This window comes from Ptychodera flava, chromosome 11 (assembly GCF_041260155.1).
Source record: "Ptychodera flava strain L36383 chromosome 11, AS_Pfla_20210202, whole genome shotgun sequence".
In the NCBI taxonomy this organism is placed as follows: Eukaryota; Metazoa; Hemichordata; class Enteropneusta; family Ptychoderidae; genus Ptychodera; species Ptychodera flava.
Genome location: NC_091938.1, coordinates 28,786,419 through 28,806,241, shown reverse-complemented (window position 1 = coordinate 28,806,241; position 19,823 = coordinate 28,786,419). Strand labels below are relative to the sequence as shown.

General features: G+C 36.5%; 1 protein-coding gene across 2 annotated transcripts; it reads right to left on the bottom strand.

The window, feature by feature from the left end:
- Window positions 1–3,281: 3,281 nt before the first annotated feature.
- On the bottom strand, window positions 3,282–19,085 carry LOC139144016 (adhesion G protein-coupled receptor B1-like). 2 transcript variants are annotated; one of them, XM_070714659.1, is made up of 24 exons: window positions 18,957–19,085; window positions 18,423–18,652; window positions 17,768–17,954; window positions 17,172–17,609; window positions 16,425–16,604; window positions 15,791–15,895; window positions 15,084–15,184; window positions 14,169–14,363; window positions 13,542–13,610; window positions 12,625–12,745; window positions 12,168–12,314; window positions 11,664–11,887; window positions 11,107–11,156; window positions 10,726–10,852; window positions 10,167–10,264; window positions 9,779–9,887; window positions 8,858–8,982; window positions 8,357–8,449; window positions 8,011–8,077; window positions 7,214–7,299; window positions 6,591–6,717; window positions 6,271–6,312; window positions 5,450–5,662; window positions 3,282–5,063 (listed from the first exon to the last, which is right to left on the bottom strand). In XM_070714659.1, exons 1-24 carry the CDS (start codon window positions 19,018–19,020, stop codon window positions 5,031–5,033), a joined length of 3,231 nt encoding a protein of 1,076 aa, XP_070570760.1. In that variant the 5' UTR covers window positions 19,021–19,085; the 3' UTR covers window positions 3,282–5,030. The 2 variants fall into 2 exon arrangements, with proteins under 2 accessions (XP_070570760.1, XP_070570761.1); XM_070714660.1 differs by having other exon boundaries at window positions 18,423–18,649.
- Between the last annotated feature and the right edge of the window lie 738 nt (window positions 19,086–19,823).

Here is a 19,823-nt window from a genome sequence, read left to right as displayed (position 1 = left end):
GTGTCTAAACGAGTCACGCTTGGGTTTCTCTCCATGATTTAATATGTGACCATCCCTTTCTGCGCCCATCATCTTTCCGCAAAGCCATTCATCCAATCCATTAACCCCTCCACCCAGCCATCTAAAAGTTGGTCTCATGCAACAATCCATATTTTCTCGAATCGTATTTTCCTTCATGCCATACCTTATTGTTAACAATCGAAAACCACATTACATAAGAATGGCGGTGTATCGATTTACTTGTGACCCGACATCTCTGATAATCCCATGTAGAAATCTAAAATATGATACTTAGAAATAAATTTAGCTTTTACCTTGTACAAGCCCCTACTCAAGTTAAGCTTAAATAAGGAATGGTAAGGTTGGGAAAGTGGAATGATACAGTAAAATTATTTTTCGGATCAACGAAACTTGTATGTTGAAATAATGCAAAATGGAAGTTCTCATGACTTAACTGTAAGGAAAAAGGCATGCTTTTCCTGTACCTTATGCTTTTGTCACCTCCCGTGACCTGATGATAAAGTTCTTATATGACGTCATATCCGCTTCTACTTGTAAGAACAGAAAAATGTGGTGAAATTGGCGATAATTCTTACAAACTAAGTCCAGCAGGAAACTAACGAGAAGATAAAAGTAGTGCAAAGATTACAGTTCCCAGCTCAACCCAGACAGTACAAACTCCTAAATTACCATGAGTCTCAAGGAATGTGATGCCAGACAGACACTGATGAGTGAAAAAGTGAGTCCTTCTCTCGCTACAGGCTTTGTGTAGTCTGAATCGTGCAGAGTTGATAAAGCATAACATCATGAAGGTCTTAAATTCAACATTGTAGTGAAAATTCCAAAGTCTGACTAATCTACTGTATAGCCCCGTACTTGTAGTGAAAAGCTCTGCAGAGACCACTAGAACGATGTGGACGTTCCATTGATATGCTAATTGCGGCTCTACAAATATCTCTGCTTGTAGTAAACATGATCCTCTAGAATGTTCTTGGCTATACTGGCCTAATTTTAAACTGGTCACGGGGAAAGAATGACCCACATAACATATCCATGTCTAAGATATTGATTGTAATCATCTGACTTGGAATTTAATTATTTTTCAAGCAATTGATTTTCCAACTGTAACGAATTTTTACGGGAGCCATTGCTAATTTCAATGTTAAGTCGTTTTTACGAAAAATGTTGACCGTTTGATCTTCGAAAGTTAGTTGCTCACACAAGCGATAGGTTCCGATGGGCAACTCTCATGATAGTTTTTCTCCCAAGTTATCTTTGCATTTTCAAGATATATTTCTAGCGAAAATTTGATATAGTGTTCATAAAAGTAGCCAGTATCACTTGAAACAACGATATTAAATATTGTGTTAGGTAGGCTTGGAAATCATTAAAGAGTCCGGCTGTCTGGTCATGTTCTCTCAGTATTATTTTAATTGTGGCATGCCATTTCATATTGCGTGCCCAAATGTCACTAAACCATAGAGGGCGTCAGGGTGTACGTGTGTACGCCCTCTATGGCACACTAGCAATTAAGCAAGAGGTACAATTTGTCACATATCACATATCGTGATACACAGTTCCACAGAAAAATGCAAATATGCAATTCTCAGTTCAACCTGTCAAGTAGGGGAATGGTGTACAGGACACTTGATAGGATGTTTTCCCTGATTACAAACTGATAACGTGTGGTTGAATTTGACACAACTTCTGTATTTTGACAGATACTGACATTGCATTAGTTTAGATCCTGTTTATAATGCTACTATTTTGAAAATGTACATTCTTGTGGATAACGCATGATGGTGATTATACATATACATGATTACTACTTTGGTATGACCGGCTGAAAACCTGAAACCTTACATTTTCAGTGGGTTTGTGAGCACTCTGCAATAGATTATTATGATTATAATTTGTAAAGTGACAAAATTACATGACAAAAAGTGCAAATGCCAAATTCCTTTCATTCGTTCTAAATTAAATTCTCAGCGAGACGCGCACCTGAGGTGAAAACACTGTGTTAGAATGGTAACAAGTTTGGATTATGTCTCAATAGAGCATAGAACGATCGACCAATCAGCAAACCTCAGTCGCCAAAGTCACAAATAATTTCACATAACTTTATCTTTACATTTTTACACGGGAGAACGACGCAAATCCACTTGGGCTAGGACATTTCCGAGTATAGCCAACAGTCGCGCTCGATCGACTCGTGGATCTGTCAGGTCAAATCTCGATCTTATTTAAAAGCGAACACACGTAACTTTTAACTCCAATTACATATATTGCACGCGATTAGTTCTTGCCTTAACCCTCATTACATATACGGTACGCCATTGACTCTTCCCTACCAGGAATTGTAACGATCTCAAGGAAAGAAAAAAAAAACAACATATCGCATGAGTAAAAAGCATGTATCCTTCATGGCGTAACGCATAATTTGTGTTTACATCAAGTAATGCAATTAAAGATTTGTTAAATTTTGGTTGAAGTGATTTTACGGACAAATATTGGATATGGCACAAGGCCACTAATTCACTTCCGGGTTCGTTACACGAAGATAGTTCGGAAGAAAAATAGTGCAGACCTTGAAGTTTTGATATCTGCATGGAGGCTTGTTTAGTTTGAACTTTAACGTCAAGAATTTTGTAAAGATATTTTTGTGCCTGGATCAAAATGCAGACTGTTGTGAATAAGTGCTGAAGCATTTGGTGGTGATATGAGGAGTTCAAGGGCTAATAGAAATAATAAAAATAAGCCTGAATTTTGTCAAAAACACCACTGAGGGCGCTGTTTTCATCGCTATCTCAATATTTCCGTGGACTTGCCCACATGAAAAATTAATCACTAGTCAAGCTGACATTGACCTAACACCTGTTAAGAGGATTCGTGCCGCTGAATGTTTTAAAATAGGAAAATCGAGCTCAACGCTACTGTGGTGGCCTATTGGAAATTAATCAGTGGTCTTGTGCCATATTGTGTATATTTCAGATAAGAAAAGTAAAATGTTAATAATCCTGATTGCGCTACAGTTTGTCGACCCAGCTTTTCTGGCTACATATTCGTTTAGGTAGAACGCAATTCGACTTTAATTACTCGAACTTGAAATATTGGCGTTCAATGGAAAAAACGCGCTGGTCTCACACTGATTGACATTGTTAGCTGGCACCCTCTTTCATTTCGCCTAATTTCTTGGCGAATGCCAATACATATCCAATCTATATTAATACGTTTATTTGTTCATGAAGACAGATCTTACAAAGAAAACAATATCATTGTGTATGATCTAAACAGAATCTCATATGCCCGAAAAAATCACCACACAGAAAGCGAAAATCCAAACAAACACGGTTTAAACTATCAAGAATTATTAAAACAAACTGAGTAAGACACGAAGTGATAACGAGATCATCCGTACCGTAAAGTGCAATAAACGTGCATTGTCAATGACGTATATCGATATGTGGGTTAAAATTCCTTAAAAAGTACAATATTAAAAATTGAACATTACATTTTGAATCCTGCCAAAAGACAAATACAGTAAGTGATATCATCAACTTTGCAATATCTGAAGTAAAACTTCAAATGTTACTGAATATAATAGCATAATAAATATTTGCCCATTCGCAACTAAAGAACTGGGATATTCCTACGCAGTCACTTATAAGCGTTTTTGTAGCCTTAAGGTAGTAGTCCTTAAAATCAACTGAACTACACTTGATATGACGGCTCTATTCAGTGGTGATTCCTAGATATGAAAGTTTAAGACCATCAATGCAAAAAGTAATATTTTTGAGTTTTGTGCTTTTATCATTAGTTTTAAATCTATCATTCTCATGATATACACCTTATCCTTGTCTATGTATCTGACATTTTTTATGTTTATGTGTGCATTTACCGCAGAAAGGTGTAATACACGCTTTTCAAGATGTTGCAAAATAATTACAATGTACCGCCAAAAAGGCGCTAAGAAAAAGGATGGTAAAATACCAGTAAGTATGAGTAAAATGCTTAGTGTATGAACAAGCTGGACCTTGAAAGGTTTGACTCGAAAACTATCCGGCATAGAACAAGACTAAGACTGACAAAGACGCCAACTTCATTCAAATGAGCCCATATTTAGGATGTCGGTGTTAACTCTATGGAGAAAAATGATTTTTTTGAGTTCCAATAAAATGAGATAGTAAAATGTTCATATAATCGTCGAACTTCACAATTAGCTCTTACAAGCAATTGATTAGAAAAGTATTGAAAAAATTCGACAGTCATATTATCTATCCCCGAGGCGTATTCTAACTTTGTTAGATGGATAGAATCGCTCTTATATATCTTTGATCTACAGATTTTGTTCAATATGAAAATTAGTTTGAGTTGTTTGACTTCTTGAAACATGCTAAAATACTGGCCAACAATGCACAACCTCTTCTGTGCTCGCAGTAAGACAAAGGTTTACATTTCATGTTAGCTTTTGTAATTAAATCCATAGATTAGAATGGCATTCTTTCCCATAAATTTTCGTATTGTTTATTTGTCACAGAAAAGCAAGTGAAAAGGAAAAATCCAGCTTACCTAAAAGTAACAAACAACAACATGAACTATTCGCATTCAGTAAACGGAAAGCTTTTGCACTTTTTCAGTTGTATACCATTTTCATTTTGTACAAAGAATAATTCTATAGATATTAAGTTCATGTTGTCTTGATATCACAAAACAACTCTGTTCCTTTATTATAGACAGTTACCCATGACACGTACTACACAAAGCACTGGGTGCATAACACTGGGTGAAAACACATTTATCACTGATAGAGATAAATTTCTATAAATAGCTCATAAGGTATAAAGTGTTAATAATTAAGTGCGAGTGGCTGAATGTATGATTAAAAAAGCATTTCTCTTTGAAAAATGCCCGATTAATGAAAAGGTCAATATGCGTAGTAATAGTTGTTCGCTCGCATTCTTCGTAACTTTTGAACCAAATCCAATTCGTCAAATATTCCCTTGTTGATGATTCTCAAATGTGGCATACACTTACACTCGTTGAATTCGGTGGCTACGTTGAGCCTGAAAGGAAATCAGAAAGTCTGAATTGGTGTTCTATGAATAATTGCTTGGTATCGAGAGTGCGTTTTTGATATGTGAATAATTAGGTAAATTTACAGCTGATCGTGCACTTCTTTTATCTTGACTGACTGATATACATCGATGACCAGATCATATTACTGAGTGCCCGCTGCCGGCATGTGTGTAAATGACGCATATTTGCTATAATTGCTGCCTTAGCAAAATGACAATGATGTTAAATTGTCAATTCATACTTTCAACGAAATATTCATAGAGAATACTACACGAAATAGAATTGCACAGGTTCTGTACGACTTATTTTACTGTTTCGGAGCGAGACGTAATGTGATTTTGTCACGTGAACATAGAGGATGGTATATACTCACTGCTTCAAACAGACTGTGGATTTTTCTAGACTTTTCTGCTTTGTAGAGGTCTTGCATTTTTCTGCGCTTCTTGACTTCTTTGGCATGCCTCTTTGTCAACTTTACGATCTCTTTACGTTCAGCGAAGATCGCCGACTCCTGTGCTTGAACTTCGGTCAAGGCGGAACTTTCATCTTCGTCGCCATAAATGCGAATTCTGATGGCAACAACAACCTACAAACACATTAAAAAGTGATTACAGTTATGAAAAATAGTTTTACAACATTAACAAGGATAAAAATCATTGATTCATTGGAAATAATATCTTTACAGTATACCATATGTAGGACTGGCTTTTATCAAATATTGGTTTTGTTCAATGTTTGAAAAGAAAGGTCGCATTGAATAGAGAAAAGTAAAAAGAATTAACACGCTAATGTTATCGACATTTTGGCAAAATGTGCAAACAAACGGGTGACGGATTATTTACTTTAAAACTTAAAACAGATTATAATTCATATTTTCCAGTTCTAATGTGGAAAATTTAAGACACAAAATCAGATTTTTCTTGAAAAGTAGTAAACTTTATTGTAAAAGTCGACAAAAGCTGTACTTCATTGAACACTTCAGCTACAAAAGTCGTGGTAATGTGCACTAGTCAACAGCAGCTGTACTCCATCGACACTACCTACAATTGTCATGGCAAAGTACACTAGTCAACAAGAGAACAAAATCATTAAACGTTACAGCTACTGGCATTTTAATCATTAACTACTTCTAACATACTCGAATGAATACAAGACGTTGTCGTACTAGTAGAGTTAACAAAACGTGCCTCTTACCTCATGATTATTTGCAAAGAAAGACAGGAATATGACTGACCCCTGAAACAAAAGTACAGCGGAAGAATATGATGGATGAATGATGAACCGATTGTTGCTAGTCGAAGAGCGCCGACAATGATTGCACAGAGTAATATAGATAGTACGAATAGTTCCAATAATGTTTGAAACGCGAAGCGAATCAGGTCATTCACGAATCTCTGTATGTTAAACTGCTGAGTTGGTTAACAGTGTAATTTATCGCAATTGAGATATATTCAGAAGCAGCAATGATATATTGTACAGTACAAATGTGAAGATGTCGGCTTCAGTAAACCTACCTCGAAGAATATAGCCATTGTGAAGAAATAGCCACCATACAGGGAATCAATGACTGTAGTTAAATAGCCAGTGATGCGAACTGTGCAAAATACTCCGAAAAGAAGCATCAATGAAAACATATCTTTCCTGCAAATAAAATACATTTTGTCATAGTAGACGTTAAATGTTACAACTCATTTTATGCAAAAACTTATACCTCTCTGGTTTTTATAAAGAATGAAAGCCTTGAGTAGCTTTCAAATGATTTTTATCTCCCGTTAACATAATATAGTCAATAACCGACCATAATTGATTTGGCTTTGATTATTTATTACGGTCCTTTTTGCATTTGCGCTAAATCTGACTCCCTAATTCTTATGTTTGAGCGTAAGTGAATTTGGATACAAAAATGTGTATGAGCACTGCTGTGAAGGGGTAATTTCCTTTTTGCTAGTCTCGGCTAAGGAGAACATCACTGGCATTGTAACTTCGACTCAACTTTATAAAACTTAATCAACGCGCCCAATCCGTGATTTGCTGTCATTTCTGCTGCATTTCGACGAATGCACATACACTGGCATTGTGAGTATTAACGAGTTGTGAGGAAGGGGAATGTTTCATATAACGTCCTGAAATCACCTACCACAGCTTTGCACCTTCCTCAGATCCAAACTTTTGGACGGAGATGGTGAAGAGATAGTATCCATAGCAGATAAGCCCCATTGTACCCTGATAAGAATATATATAAAAACGTGCGTCTATCAAAACATGACATATTAGATATCATATATTATTGTCTGAGTACAAGGATTTATGTGCCCGAGAGCAGGTGACAATTTGCCCGACGCCAGGAGGGCAAATTGTCTCCTGCTGCGATGGCATATAAACCCATGTATTCAGGGCATCATAGTTTCATTACACAGTTCATGCTATATGACATTTAGTCACATGCATGGCATTTTCAAACAGTTTTACCATTATCGACAAGCATCAAACAGATTTTAACGAAAGTCAAAATAGCAGTGCGTGCATGGATAAATTACATTTAGCGTTAAGCGTCTACATTGACGTCGAAAACGTCGAAGGGCTTCACTGGACCGATTAACAATTGAAACCGGTCAGTACATCCTTCTCCTGCCCACTAACTCCACGGATGTTCGTATTCAAAGAAATGCATTGATTTGCACTCACATCGAGGCATGTAATAAATGACTTTACGGAGCTATATCTTTATATAAAAGTGTAGTGATACTGTTTTGTACTCGTCAGGACTTTTAGTATGCATTTTTCATACATATTGATATGCTTATTCTGAGACATTGATAAAATCTTTTCGCAAACTTAAATCCAAAGAAAATGTCAAAAGCCACAATGATTCAGTTTCTGCTTAGGTTAATGAAATGTTATATTAATATTGTTATTATAATAGTGTCTTCTTACCACCATTGACAGTAAAGCTATTGAAAAGCCGGTCGCTATATCGGGTGTTGACTTAACCAACAAGCAACTGCAAAATGTAAAGATGCATAATTTATCATGATGTCGAAGCACAAAGCGTATATAAAATTTATGGCGATTTTAAGAGAACATTGATGTATAATCTGAAACAATACGACGAGAAATAAATTTAATCTTAATAGCAAAACAAATACCAAAGTGAATGCCAAATATTGGAAGAAAACTTTGAAACCAGGCTGCATGAGGTTTGAATTTGAAACATGTACTGAATAATAATATTAAGAATAAACATATAGCATAAAGAATATAATTAGATGACAAGTCTTACCTTACTATGAGTTCTGCGTCAGGAAGCTGATCACCATACAAACCAATGACGATAATTAAAGGTAATATCCATCCGATGAGGGCATAGAGTACCCTAGTGATTACAGAACGAATAACTGTTGCTAATCGAAGCTGGTCGTTTTTATATATCATCTCAAAGGTATAAGATACGATTTCTCTTATGATGCCATCTATTATTTGATACTTAACCGGAAGAAGAAAATTGCTGGTAAGAATCTGCAAATATTGAATTTGTTCGTTCCTATAAAATCTTCATGAGACGACTGTTCGAAATAATCATATCCTTTGGACAATCATGCCTTTTTAACCAGGAACCCTTGCAGTATTTTTCTTTAGTCATAGTCTAAATTTGATATTGGTTGGAGACTAGCGAGAAACTGAAAAGACCCTGCGAAGATTGCAGTTCAAATGTTCATTTAAAACAAATATTATACTCTTTATCATTCTTGGTAACTGCCAAGTTCATATGTTGTTTCCATACCTAGCAAGAGTGCGACGATCAATGAATAAGAAGCGCAGGAGCTGTTGAACACTCAAGTTCATGATCCAAAAGCAGTTGCTAAGTAGCCAGTAGGTCTTTGCCACTGCCAAGATTTGGCAGGCATCCTATAATGTAGAACAGAGAAAATGGAAAAAAATTAAAAATACAACTTCTTGCGACATATCTTTTCTACGCCAACAGTATATGAGACACCATTTCGGGATAGATTTTACTCATAGTATGTGTAGTTATAAGGCTAATAGTAACGCAAAATTGTTTCTTTTAACGAATGCTTCGCATTGGTTGTTTCCTTTCAATATTCAATTGTTTTTGTATTATTTAACAATTATGGTAAAAATAGAATATTTCTGAATTAGACAACTGCCATGCTATATGAAAACTACTTATATTAATAATCCCAGGTGCGATTTATATCGTCGTCAAGTCCATGTACAAATTTGCTTGTAAAGGGTGGCGTTGAACCCTCAGTGTACAAGGAAGGGAGCTTCAATGATAAAACGTAGAGTTTTGTATAATATTTGATTACGATGGGTTTGAACATAAGTATCAGATTTTTTCGCGTACAATGATACAAATAGAAGAAACCTTAGGCTTCTCATTCTGATTGGTGTTTGTTGCAGAATATAGATAGATGTCGGAACACATTCTCTCAAAGTAAGGGGTTGAGACATTGAGAATTTCCATCATGTGAGACAGGCTCCATTTTGATCCTTAGTGTGAGGGATGAGGCCTGTCTCATTCTACAAAGGAAAATCTGTCTCACAGGATGGTAAAATGCACGTGACAGGCATGTAAGGTTCGCCGAGTTGACAGACGTACGTTCGCGACTGTTCCCAGAAGGCCAGTGTGCGATATTGTAAACAATAGAGGAATGCAGATTAAGAACTAAAATTGCTGTACCTTTTCCTTGCCCTCAAAATTAATGACGGACTCTACGCATATTATGACTGGAAAGGAGGTTAGTGATAATAATGTTTGTCCCAATACGAAGTAACGGTCTGATGATAATCTGTAAAAGGTTAGAATCGACAAGGAGAAATTTAACATCGTCGTTATACCAAGATTACTGCCAAATCTCACTATGTTTCAGAACTTGAGCGATTTGCACGAGAGGGAAATACGATAAATTCACCTTGACACGCTATGTAGTTGTTGATGCGTACTGCTTGGCAAACTTAACGAAAATGCCAGTGCGCGTCGGTCGGGAAAAAAACGTTCATTGATCTAAAAAGCGAGGAAGTGAGTTTGTGCACTTTGCAGTAATTGAGAAGATGTCGAAGTTACCTACCTGGCGAATAAAATCATCACAAGAGCTACAAGAATCAACAACGCAGATATACCACTACATATAGATCTAATAACCTTCGCAGCGGCTGCCAAGAATGGCTAAAAGGGTGAGTAAAGAGAAAATTTAAAATAAACTTCTCATTTCGTCGTTTGTATTATAAATGGTGATCAAATATCTTGTATGAACATATCCAAAAACAAATTCTTACAATAATTTCAGTACAAGATGACAAAATATCTTTGAAGACAGCTACCATTATTACGCAAGCATAGATTACAATGATTTTACCCAGTGGTAAGACTGCTTTCACAATTTACATGATATTTTTCTCTTAACCTTTATACTGATAGAAATATGGCTGTTTCGACACGGGTTAAAACTCCATGTGATCGACCAAAGACGTTGTGATACCGTAAGGTTGGTAATTTTTAGTCATTTGCTATTTTCAGTTATGTGTAATGCAGCTCATTTGTTTTCTCTAAATAGTACTAATTGATACACAGTTCATAAATTTGACAAATTATAAAGAAAATACGGCTAGTATAAGAAAACAACAAACCTGTGGTTCCGTGCCTAAAGTCATTATCACACCAATTGTTCCGAGTTTGTCACAACTACACTCTACATACTCCCCGTGAACATCCATTCCATCACCAAGGAAGCGGCATTTAGTTGAGTCCCATATTCTGCGATGGAAATAATACATCCATAACATTTAAAACCGTGACAGAATCACCGATACGTTATATGGACATTTTTCAATAATTTTCTAATTTAATATAACAAAGAAGACGTGAAAACTACACTTCAGTTTCTGGACATCGCTCTATATAGATGGCATTTTAATATCTGGGGACGGCAGTGATATTTCTGTTTTGATATTAGGCGAAGAGGAAACAGTGATTGCCATGACAAAGTAATGTGATATGTTTAAATTTACCCTATTTTCGTCGCAGTATCAGCAATAGAACATCGTGGGTTGAAAGCCTCCTGTGAAAATTTGACCATGAACGAGTAGATTAATAGGTTTCACCAAGTTGATGCTGACGATAATAATGAATTGAAATAGATGCTTCTGAATCATATAGCATTTCACTTTCTTAATGTAGATTACTGAGAATCAAAGGGCCAACACACTAACTTTTCCAGAACGTGATCTTTTTATAGGATCCCTCATAGCTGGAAATCACTTTAATCTTGGACTTTCCTTGAAAGAAGCACATCAAATACAATTTTTGGAGGGGTTTTGAATGGGGGTTGATTTTAGGGTTAGCATTCTTAAAAGTGTTGTATATCCTACCCAAGAAAAAAAGGGCTGGGGGTAACGGAACTTTTTCCGTCAGATCTTATGTTGTTACCAGTATCTGTCTCTTGGTCATTATCGTTTCGAAATTACGACGAAAACAATGGACAAAGATCAATAATAAAGATTTCAATTGTTGTTTGTGACACTGGGGACATAGCAAACAACTCAGACGTTATTTCAAGTATTATTACCCGCATTTCGTATAATCTAAGCACAGCTAGGTCTTTCATGTCGAAAACATCCTCTAAATTTGGGTGTACTGACACAACTATGGCGACAGTGTTGACTTTATTTATAACTTTGGTGGCGGTAATGCTTTTCACCCAAGTCCTTTGGACATTAGTTTGTCTGAAGTCTGCAGGTAACATTTCCCCTGCATCGCGATACACAAACACTACCAAGGCAACCGGTAAGTCTGGAAAAGTAAAAACAACCAGTTAATATAATTGCAATATCTCACATAATAAGTATTCACTATTATCATAGCAGTAATGTATGTCTTTGTCGTTAATATCAAAGGTCGTTCATTACAAAACAATAAGTTCTTGTTATGGTAACTTGTGACAGCTGATAACAGCAAAACCAATCTAAAAATTAAAGCAAATGTAGAAAACCAATAAAAAAACCTACGTTTTAGTAACGGTAATATTATGACATGATAAATATAAAAGCACACTCTTTTCTTGCAAGTTCACCTGTTTCATTGCCTGGAAACTGTTTCGAGAATCTGTCTGAGAGCGTGATGGTGTCAAACGTGCGCATTGTGTCGTTTCTGTTCAGCGATCTTTTCCTTCTTCTTCCGTCATTATTAGGTCCATTGTTTGTGAAGAAGCCAATGAGATCTGTATTGATTGAAAAAAGAATTGCGATATGCATCAATAGCCAACAACACTTGCAATCATCATTAAAACATGGTGCCTCCAGCAATTCAACATACGAGTTTCTTGTTTAGAAATATTGACAGAACTGAGCAATTGTGGCTATTGGCTCACTTGATTTGCCATGCACATGTATTAATATCACATCCACCAGCTTCCTGTGTTAAATCTAGATCCGTAATTCTCTTGTGCATTACGATAAAATATATCTGACGTCTACTCTATTTATATAATGAACTTGTTCCTCCGAGTTTTTATGCAGGAGCGAACTCACCAACATTAACGGTTTCCAGGAACAATTCTTTGCCCGTCTGTAGCATGTAAGCATATACTGTGTCGCTAAAGTTTTCCAAGGCGGACAACAGGGATACAGCGCTTCCTTCCGGACCTAAATTCTGCCAATACAAATTCTACAATGAGATTCGAATCCGTCGGAACTAACGGCTAATTAGAATGAGCTGTTCTTCAGTTTATAAGCACATCTTCCTTTTTATTCGTTTAATAGTTTTCTGCCTGGGCAACTGCTCAGAGGTTTTTTTGCTCGCGATAATATATTCCCTATGATTTGGTAACCATACAATACATTCTGTGACAACAAAGCTTTGTTATAATAATTTGGCTAATCTTTAAAATAATTTTTTATCGTAAAAATTTTAAGGTCACGTAATAGATTTTAATTTGCATTTAAAAGAACAAGACGATACGCAAATGGTGATCATTTACTATTTTAAAATATGTTTTTAAAATATAACAGAAAATAAATCAATCTTAATAAAAAGAACTACAGGTAAAGAAATATTGCGAAGAAGAAACGTTATAAAAAATCAGGAGTGGGTATTTCAGTGAATCAACCTTAACTCAAACTTTTTTCTAGGCTTGAATGTTCTGCATACTAAATTGCAATGATGAACAACATCATCTGGATCAGATAATTGTATAAACTTTGACAATTATGTTCACTTAGTTCCAGGAACAAAACCTTCTGTAGGTATTGTATTCTAAATTTATTGTACATTGGGCAAATTACAAGGAAGTAGAATTCATGTTCTACTGTATTTGTGTGTTACAAACTTCACTGAACCTAAACGCTACAGCAGAGCTAAACTTCCTGCCGTCGCATTGCATTTTATGCTTTTGTTCATTACTTCCTCTTGCGATAAAGAAGCCAAAGAAAAATCAGTTGAAGCATACCTCATAAGCATGGTTCCAGTTTTGTGTATACCGTGAGTCAAGACCTCTACTGCTGGTCGCCAGGAATTGCTGAAAGTAAATGTTAGTGAGATGACTGTCCACTTAGAAGTAAATGAATAAAATATTTCAATTTTTCGAGGAAAATAATTTAATGAACGTTATATTGATAATTATCATATACCCATCCCAAGAACGCTCCATTCTGGTTACATTTGTGGTAAAAATTTAAAGGTAAACATCGAGATATGCACGATAAACGTCATCAACTTCGGACTGTTCCCAAACTACATTTGAAACCACCCCAGCATCGAGTATATGACTCCAATTTGAGCGGATCACGCCATATATGTGCTCGCCATCATTCGTGAACGTATGTAGCGGATTAGTCAAAATCTCGTGGTATACCGTAGCTGGGTATGGTTTATTGCTTAAATAAACTTTGATAAACTTTGACAGGATATCAGTCAGCTTACATTATATCAAATAAAATATTACAACCTGTTTTGATGGTAACCATACTTAAAACAATAATGTTTTAGCTTTGTATGTTAACATACTATCATGATGCTATTGGGTGCATTTTTAATAAGCTATTTACATTATGCTATATGATAACATTTAACATACCCTAATAAAAGGCAAGAGGTCATCGTCAGTTTCGTTATCATCCTCATAAGATTGTTTGTTCGCGGATATGGTGCCTAAAATATCTCTTGTCGTGATGAGGTCACCATCGTAAACTGTGCTCTCAGTGTTCAGGGAATCGTCCAGGCTTTCAAGTATTTCTGTAGTTTTTGTCAGGTCGTTCCAGGTGACATTTTCCTTCAAAGAAGGAATACAAAACGTTTCATTCTGTGTGCTGTAATTACTTCAAAGACATAACAAATATTGAAGGGTCAGCAATTTGTCATCCGCCAAAATTGACGAATTTATTAAGGAACCGGAATTTTCGATTTTAAAATCTACAAACATACTGTAAAGCAAGTTCTGAATTTTAGGGTTGCCAAAGTAACGTAGCCTATAGAAGAAACTCAGCATCGATACGCCACTTTGTCATCCCCAGAAATAAGACGTTGCTTTAGAATGTGTTTGTAGACGTTAATATAGAAAATTCGTGTTTGGTGATAAATTCGGCAATTTTGATCGTTGACTCAATCGTCTATGGTTCGGCCGACGAGCTATCATTGGTAGCAGACGACAGTGAACGCCAAGATTTTAACTCATGCATGTTTGTAAAAAACAGACAAACTGCAATAATCATCATTACAATATCTATACACTGTACGGGTCAGCAAATTTTACCCCCAACTCCTCAGAATGCAATCCTGGCAACAATGCTAACGAAACGATGTTAATCAATCGGTAGAAAAACGCCGACCTTATTACTCTACTTCTGACGTCAATATAAGCCTAAGGGGATACTATAATAAGGTTGTAATTTCCTTGACTCAAGGCACAACGTCAATCAGCCAAGGGATATTTACTCGTGTGATTGCATCCGTGTCGCTGTCAACCGTAGTGAGTAAAACCCCTGCCACTTACAATTAAGAGCTTCTCTATCTCGGACATAGAGTGGCTTTTACAGAACGTGGTATCCGGGGCAACCCAATTGCCGTATTCATCACAATATCGTCTCATTACACCTGTAAACAGAAAGTTGATACAATGCATTTAGTTGTCATGTGCTTGGCATTATATATTAATGAGTAAGGCATGAGTACCAGTTTCTAAATTTTAATTCATGTTTCGAATTTGGGACTATACTTTTTGTAAAGTAGAGTTTTCGCTGAGTCATTTAACGTTAATTGTAAAACGTAAAGTTAAAGTTTGTTTTAAAAAAAGTTAATGTAAAACAACGTTTTACAACATATTTGCTTGAATCTTGGTAGATGGAGCGGGGCTGCAATTATTTTTACTTTATTCTTCTAATGATCCGACTCGAATTTTCCTGTGATGACTAAGCACAAACTAAATGAGCGAAACCCAATATACGTGAGCGGGTGTTGAAACTTAAAATGTGTTTTCTGCTCTAGCATTCTTTTTGATATAGCGCGGTTTCAAATTATTTCACAGGAATACCTATGACAATGGCATCAAATATCGCCTCTTAAAGGGAAGAAAATGCATTTTTATCTGTTATAAAATAAGCTCCTTTTAAGCTGTAGCTGAAGTGCTATTTATCATCCTCAATGTCTTATTGTTTAAATTTAAATTTAAATTTCTAATATTCGCCGTATTAACTTGCTTACCATTCGAACCAATTGGACACGATATCCAATCGCTATACTCGCCAGCAGGAGTTCGTCTCCATTGGATATCAGACTCACCATAACCTTCTGAATTGCAAGCAATGTCTGAAATAGATACGCATGCGCATACTATACTTACGGTTTGCTCATACTATATGCATAACTAAAGCGGCGACGTTATGATGAAAGGAAAAGCCAGTGGCTTGTAACATCAAATAATTGAACTTGTCTTTAATTTGCGGACTACAATAATAGCTCCTTGGGACGAATGAGTGTTTTAATATTAAAGTAGTCGACCGTGGGCAAAGAATTGATCACGCTTAAATTACTGGGTCATTTCCATTTTCTGATAAAGTGTAATAACAGGTCTCTATAATTGCTACGCACAATAAAAACAATAACCTGTCAGTGTCCTTCGAAGAACGACAGCTGATGGGTTCTCAGCTTTCACAACTTTGTTTTCGAAATTGTTCTGTTCATTATAATAGTTAACTTTTATTTCAAAACGACGCCTGTATTATAAGAATTTCAAAGGTTTTGCTTGCAAATTATGAAGCTGATGGTCCAGGTTCCCGCTCTATTTTAATAGGTTACTTCCAGCGAATACGTTCTCTCTTATTTGAATTTTGTTTACCTGTGCTTGTTAGTTTAATGCTTGGTGTATTTGGCGGTAAATGTGGAACGCAGAGCCCAGATGTTGACTGTTTTACGAAACCACTCGCACAGATGCACTGAAAACTGCCAACTGTGTTCACACACCTCTCATTCTGTGGACAGACATTCTCTGACCCAGGAATCTGACATTCATTGATATCTGTAACACAAATTGTACTTATGTAACGTACATTGATTATGACAAAACTACAGACAATGACAAAACTAATATATTGAGCGTACAACAGTCGTTTGTTTCTGTAGTTGTACTATCTTGAACATTTAATAGTGACTTTCATTTTCATCTCAAAGTAGAAATGAAAAAGAAACACGTCTTGGTTCCTGAATATGAACATTTTGAAACAAAGATAAAGCGGTGAAATATTACGTTACTAGCAAACATCAAAATGCCTTTTATGGGCTTCAGATTAAGATTATAAAAGAGAATGCCATCCTTCATTAACCAAACCTATGGTTTCTTTCCCTTTCAAAAGATGTGCTTGCCCTTCATCATTCCGAAACATGAAGTATTATCGAAAGACACATAGTTGTCCCTGCTTATTAAGATTTCAAAGTTTACTGATCTTGGTGTTAACGAATACGACGCAAATTGTCAATTCTAGATAAGATTAAAAATGACGTATATTTCAGCTGTTTAAAAGCTGTTGCTGGATTAGGAACGTAAACCAGTTCCATCATCATAGTTGCTAGGTGAAGATTTTATTACCTTCGCATGTCGGTAAAGGTGGGATCAGAGTACCACCGTTGCACACCACATTATGCTGGTCACCTCTGAAGCCGTCACCACATACTGTAGAGACGAAGGAGCCCCCTGGAACATTTAGACGAATGTCGACGTCAGTTTTGGTCTGACCAAGCACACGATATTTCTCATTGTCAGCGATATTGACATCACAGTAGCCATTAGAATGAACTGCGGACAATGGAAAGCTTGCGAGGGTTCCAAGTTCCTGGGGAAGGTGGAACACAGCTTGGGAAGAACTTGCACTTGGAGTTGTTATTGCAGACGTTTCCTGCGTAGAGTACCTATTAACAGAAGTGTGGAGATCTGCAGTTGTCAGATCACTCGCCTTGGTAGTCACAGTTCTGGTGGGGCTTGCTTCACCTTCTGTCTTTTTCGTGGTGTAATTCTCCACGGCAAGAGCTATCAAAATGGGTGAGAAATATTTTCATAAACAAAATAATCATTGTTAAACAGGACCCAGTCACAACTACTTCACATAATGTAAAATAACACCAGAATAAAGTATTTTAGGGAATGGAAGGTACTGTATCATGCCTATATCTATTTTCAAAACCTACCGTTTGGCGGTTTCTCGCATATGAATTTCTTCATGCCAGAGCACCTGACTTCGTACCAATGATAATCTATAGTATTTAATACCGTACATATGTGCTCGGTAGTAATTGGCTCTTGCGACTGAGTTTCCGCCCAAAATGTAAAGGAAGCAGGCGTATCATCAACCCATTTCCAATTTAGCAACGATGTCTGTCATAAAGAAACCACAGAATGGAAGGGCCATTGAAACAATAAGGCTTATATGCACTTTCTCTATTCAAGTTATTGATTACGTGGTCAACATAAGACACGTTGAGAGTATATGCTTATCGTGTCTGCTTGAGGATGGTCAATTATTCATACTTTTTATGTTGTCGGATAACGTAATTGTGAAAGGTCAGACTCAGCATCGTTGCATTTACTGTATTGCAAGAGACAAGGGCAACACTACATTACCAGAAATACGTGTTTCTTTTGTTTAACCACATAGCATACTGAGTCTTCATCAAAACATGCAAAGGCAATACGAAGATAATAAGACGTTTTATGTCTTGTCATTCCTTTTATTATTTGTCATTCAAATTGGAAAAAGAGTAATGATCATGTGGTGAACTTGTGTCAGATCGAAAACGTATATTTGCGCGATCAAATAAAATATGAATTTGTAAGAATGTCTACCTTGCAGTGTAACCCAATGTACCAAGTTCCGCTCATCTGCTGATCGTGCAGTGTAGCTTTTAGTCTTTCCTGTTTTGAGAGGTTGTCAAGCTTTACCAATTGTGCTGACAAACTAACGCAGTGGTCCCTCGAATTTTTTGCAGTTTTAGCTTCCTCACTGAAGAAAAAGCACACATCATGCGTCTCAGACAAGACCCATCCCGCAGGGCAAAGAGGAGCATTGGCATCTACTAGAGAAATGAGAGCATTATTATTTTAGCGATCTTTTCATCCGACGATAGTACAAGCAAACAAAGTACATCCTATTCACATTTGAAACCCTTGACGATTTATGTATGAGTGATTGGAGAAAATGGGTAGACCAAAGACACCATCACATTGACAGTCTCAAATCTTCCTTTGATAAAATTATTTCCAGAAGTCTTGGGTAATCCGTTAGCACATCCTTTGTCTCGCCCTACCCCCCTCCAAAATAAAAATAAGCAAATGAACAAACAAATAAATAGACAAACAAATAAATAATGTAAGGCTTACCTAATACTAGCGAATACACTCTTAGGAACAATGTCAGCGTCAAAAATCTGACCAAGCACTTCATTTTTCGCTGTTGTGGCGGATGCACCAGGACAGGCACTTACCCACTGAGTCCAGACTCAAGAAACTGGTGATATAGTGTCAGTTATAAAGCGATGATTTCCTCATCGATATTAATTTTTCATGTCATCGGCATACAGCCCAGGCAATTGTATCATAGGACGTCGTATTAATCACATGTTAGCTCATGTGTAACAAACAATAATTAGATCACGTTTTTCACCGCTTTCGCTTGTAGCGAAGAAAAAAACACCGTGCCAAGATGACTTTAAGTGCAGACTTGATGCATACAACTTTATTAATTTCTCCCCTTTTCTAAATTGTAAATTTGCATTGTTAACATCTGATGGTCTGTACAATGCGTCATCGATCAAGAAAAGTCAGTCTCTCCATTCAGTGACGCGTATTATTACCTCTTAAGCCAATTACGTGAAGAGCTAAATGCGATGCTTCTGGAGGAAATTTTCTTGCATCTAATTATGTGATCGCCACGAGTGCATTGAAAATACACCATTGTTGACAACAGGTCCCACGGGGATCTTTGAAGGCGAGTTGAACAACACAATATGATACAGAGCAGCGAAAATATGAACTGTTTGAAGAACTGATAGCAGTGATGGTTATCTTCCACCGGAACTGCGATGGTGCATTTGTTATCATAAGGGTTCTCATACCATTAGTCCTCTTATTCAAAAATATATGTGCCACTGTTCCAAGAATTTCAGTAAAACCATTTAAGAGGTCAGGTCCATGCTTTCTGTGACAGAAGCTTACGCAGCAAGATGTTGATTGTAAGGTCCACTTTAG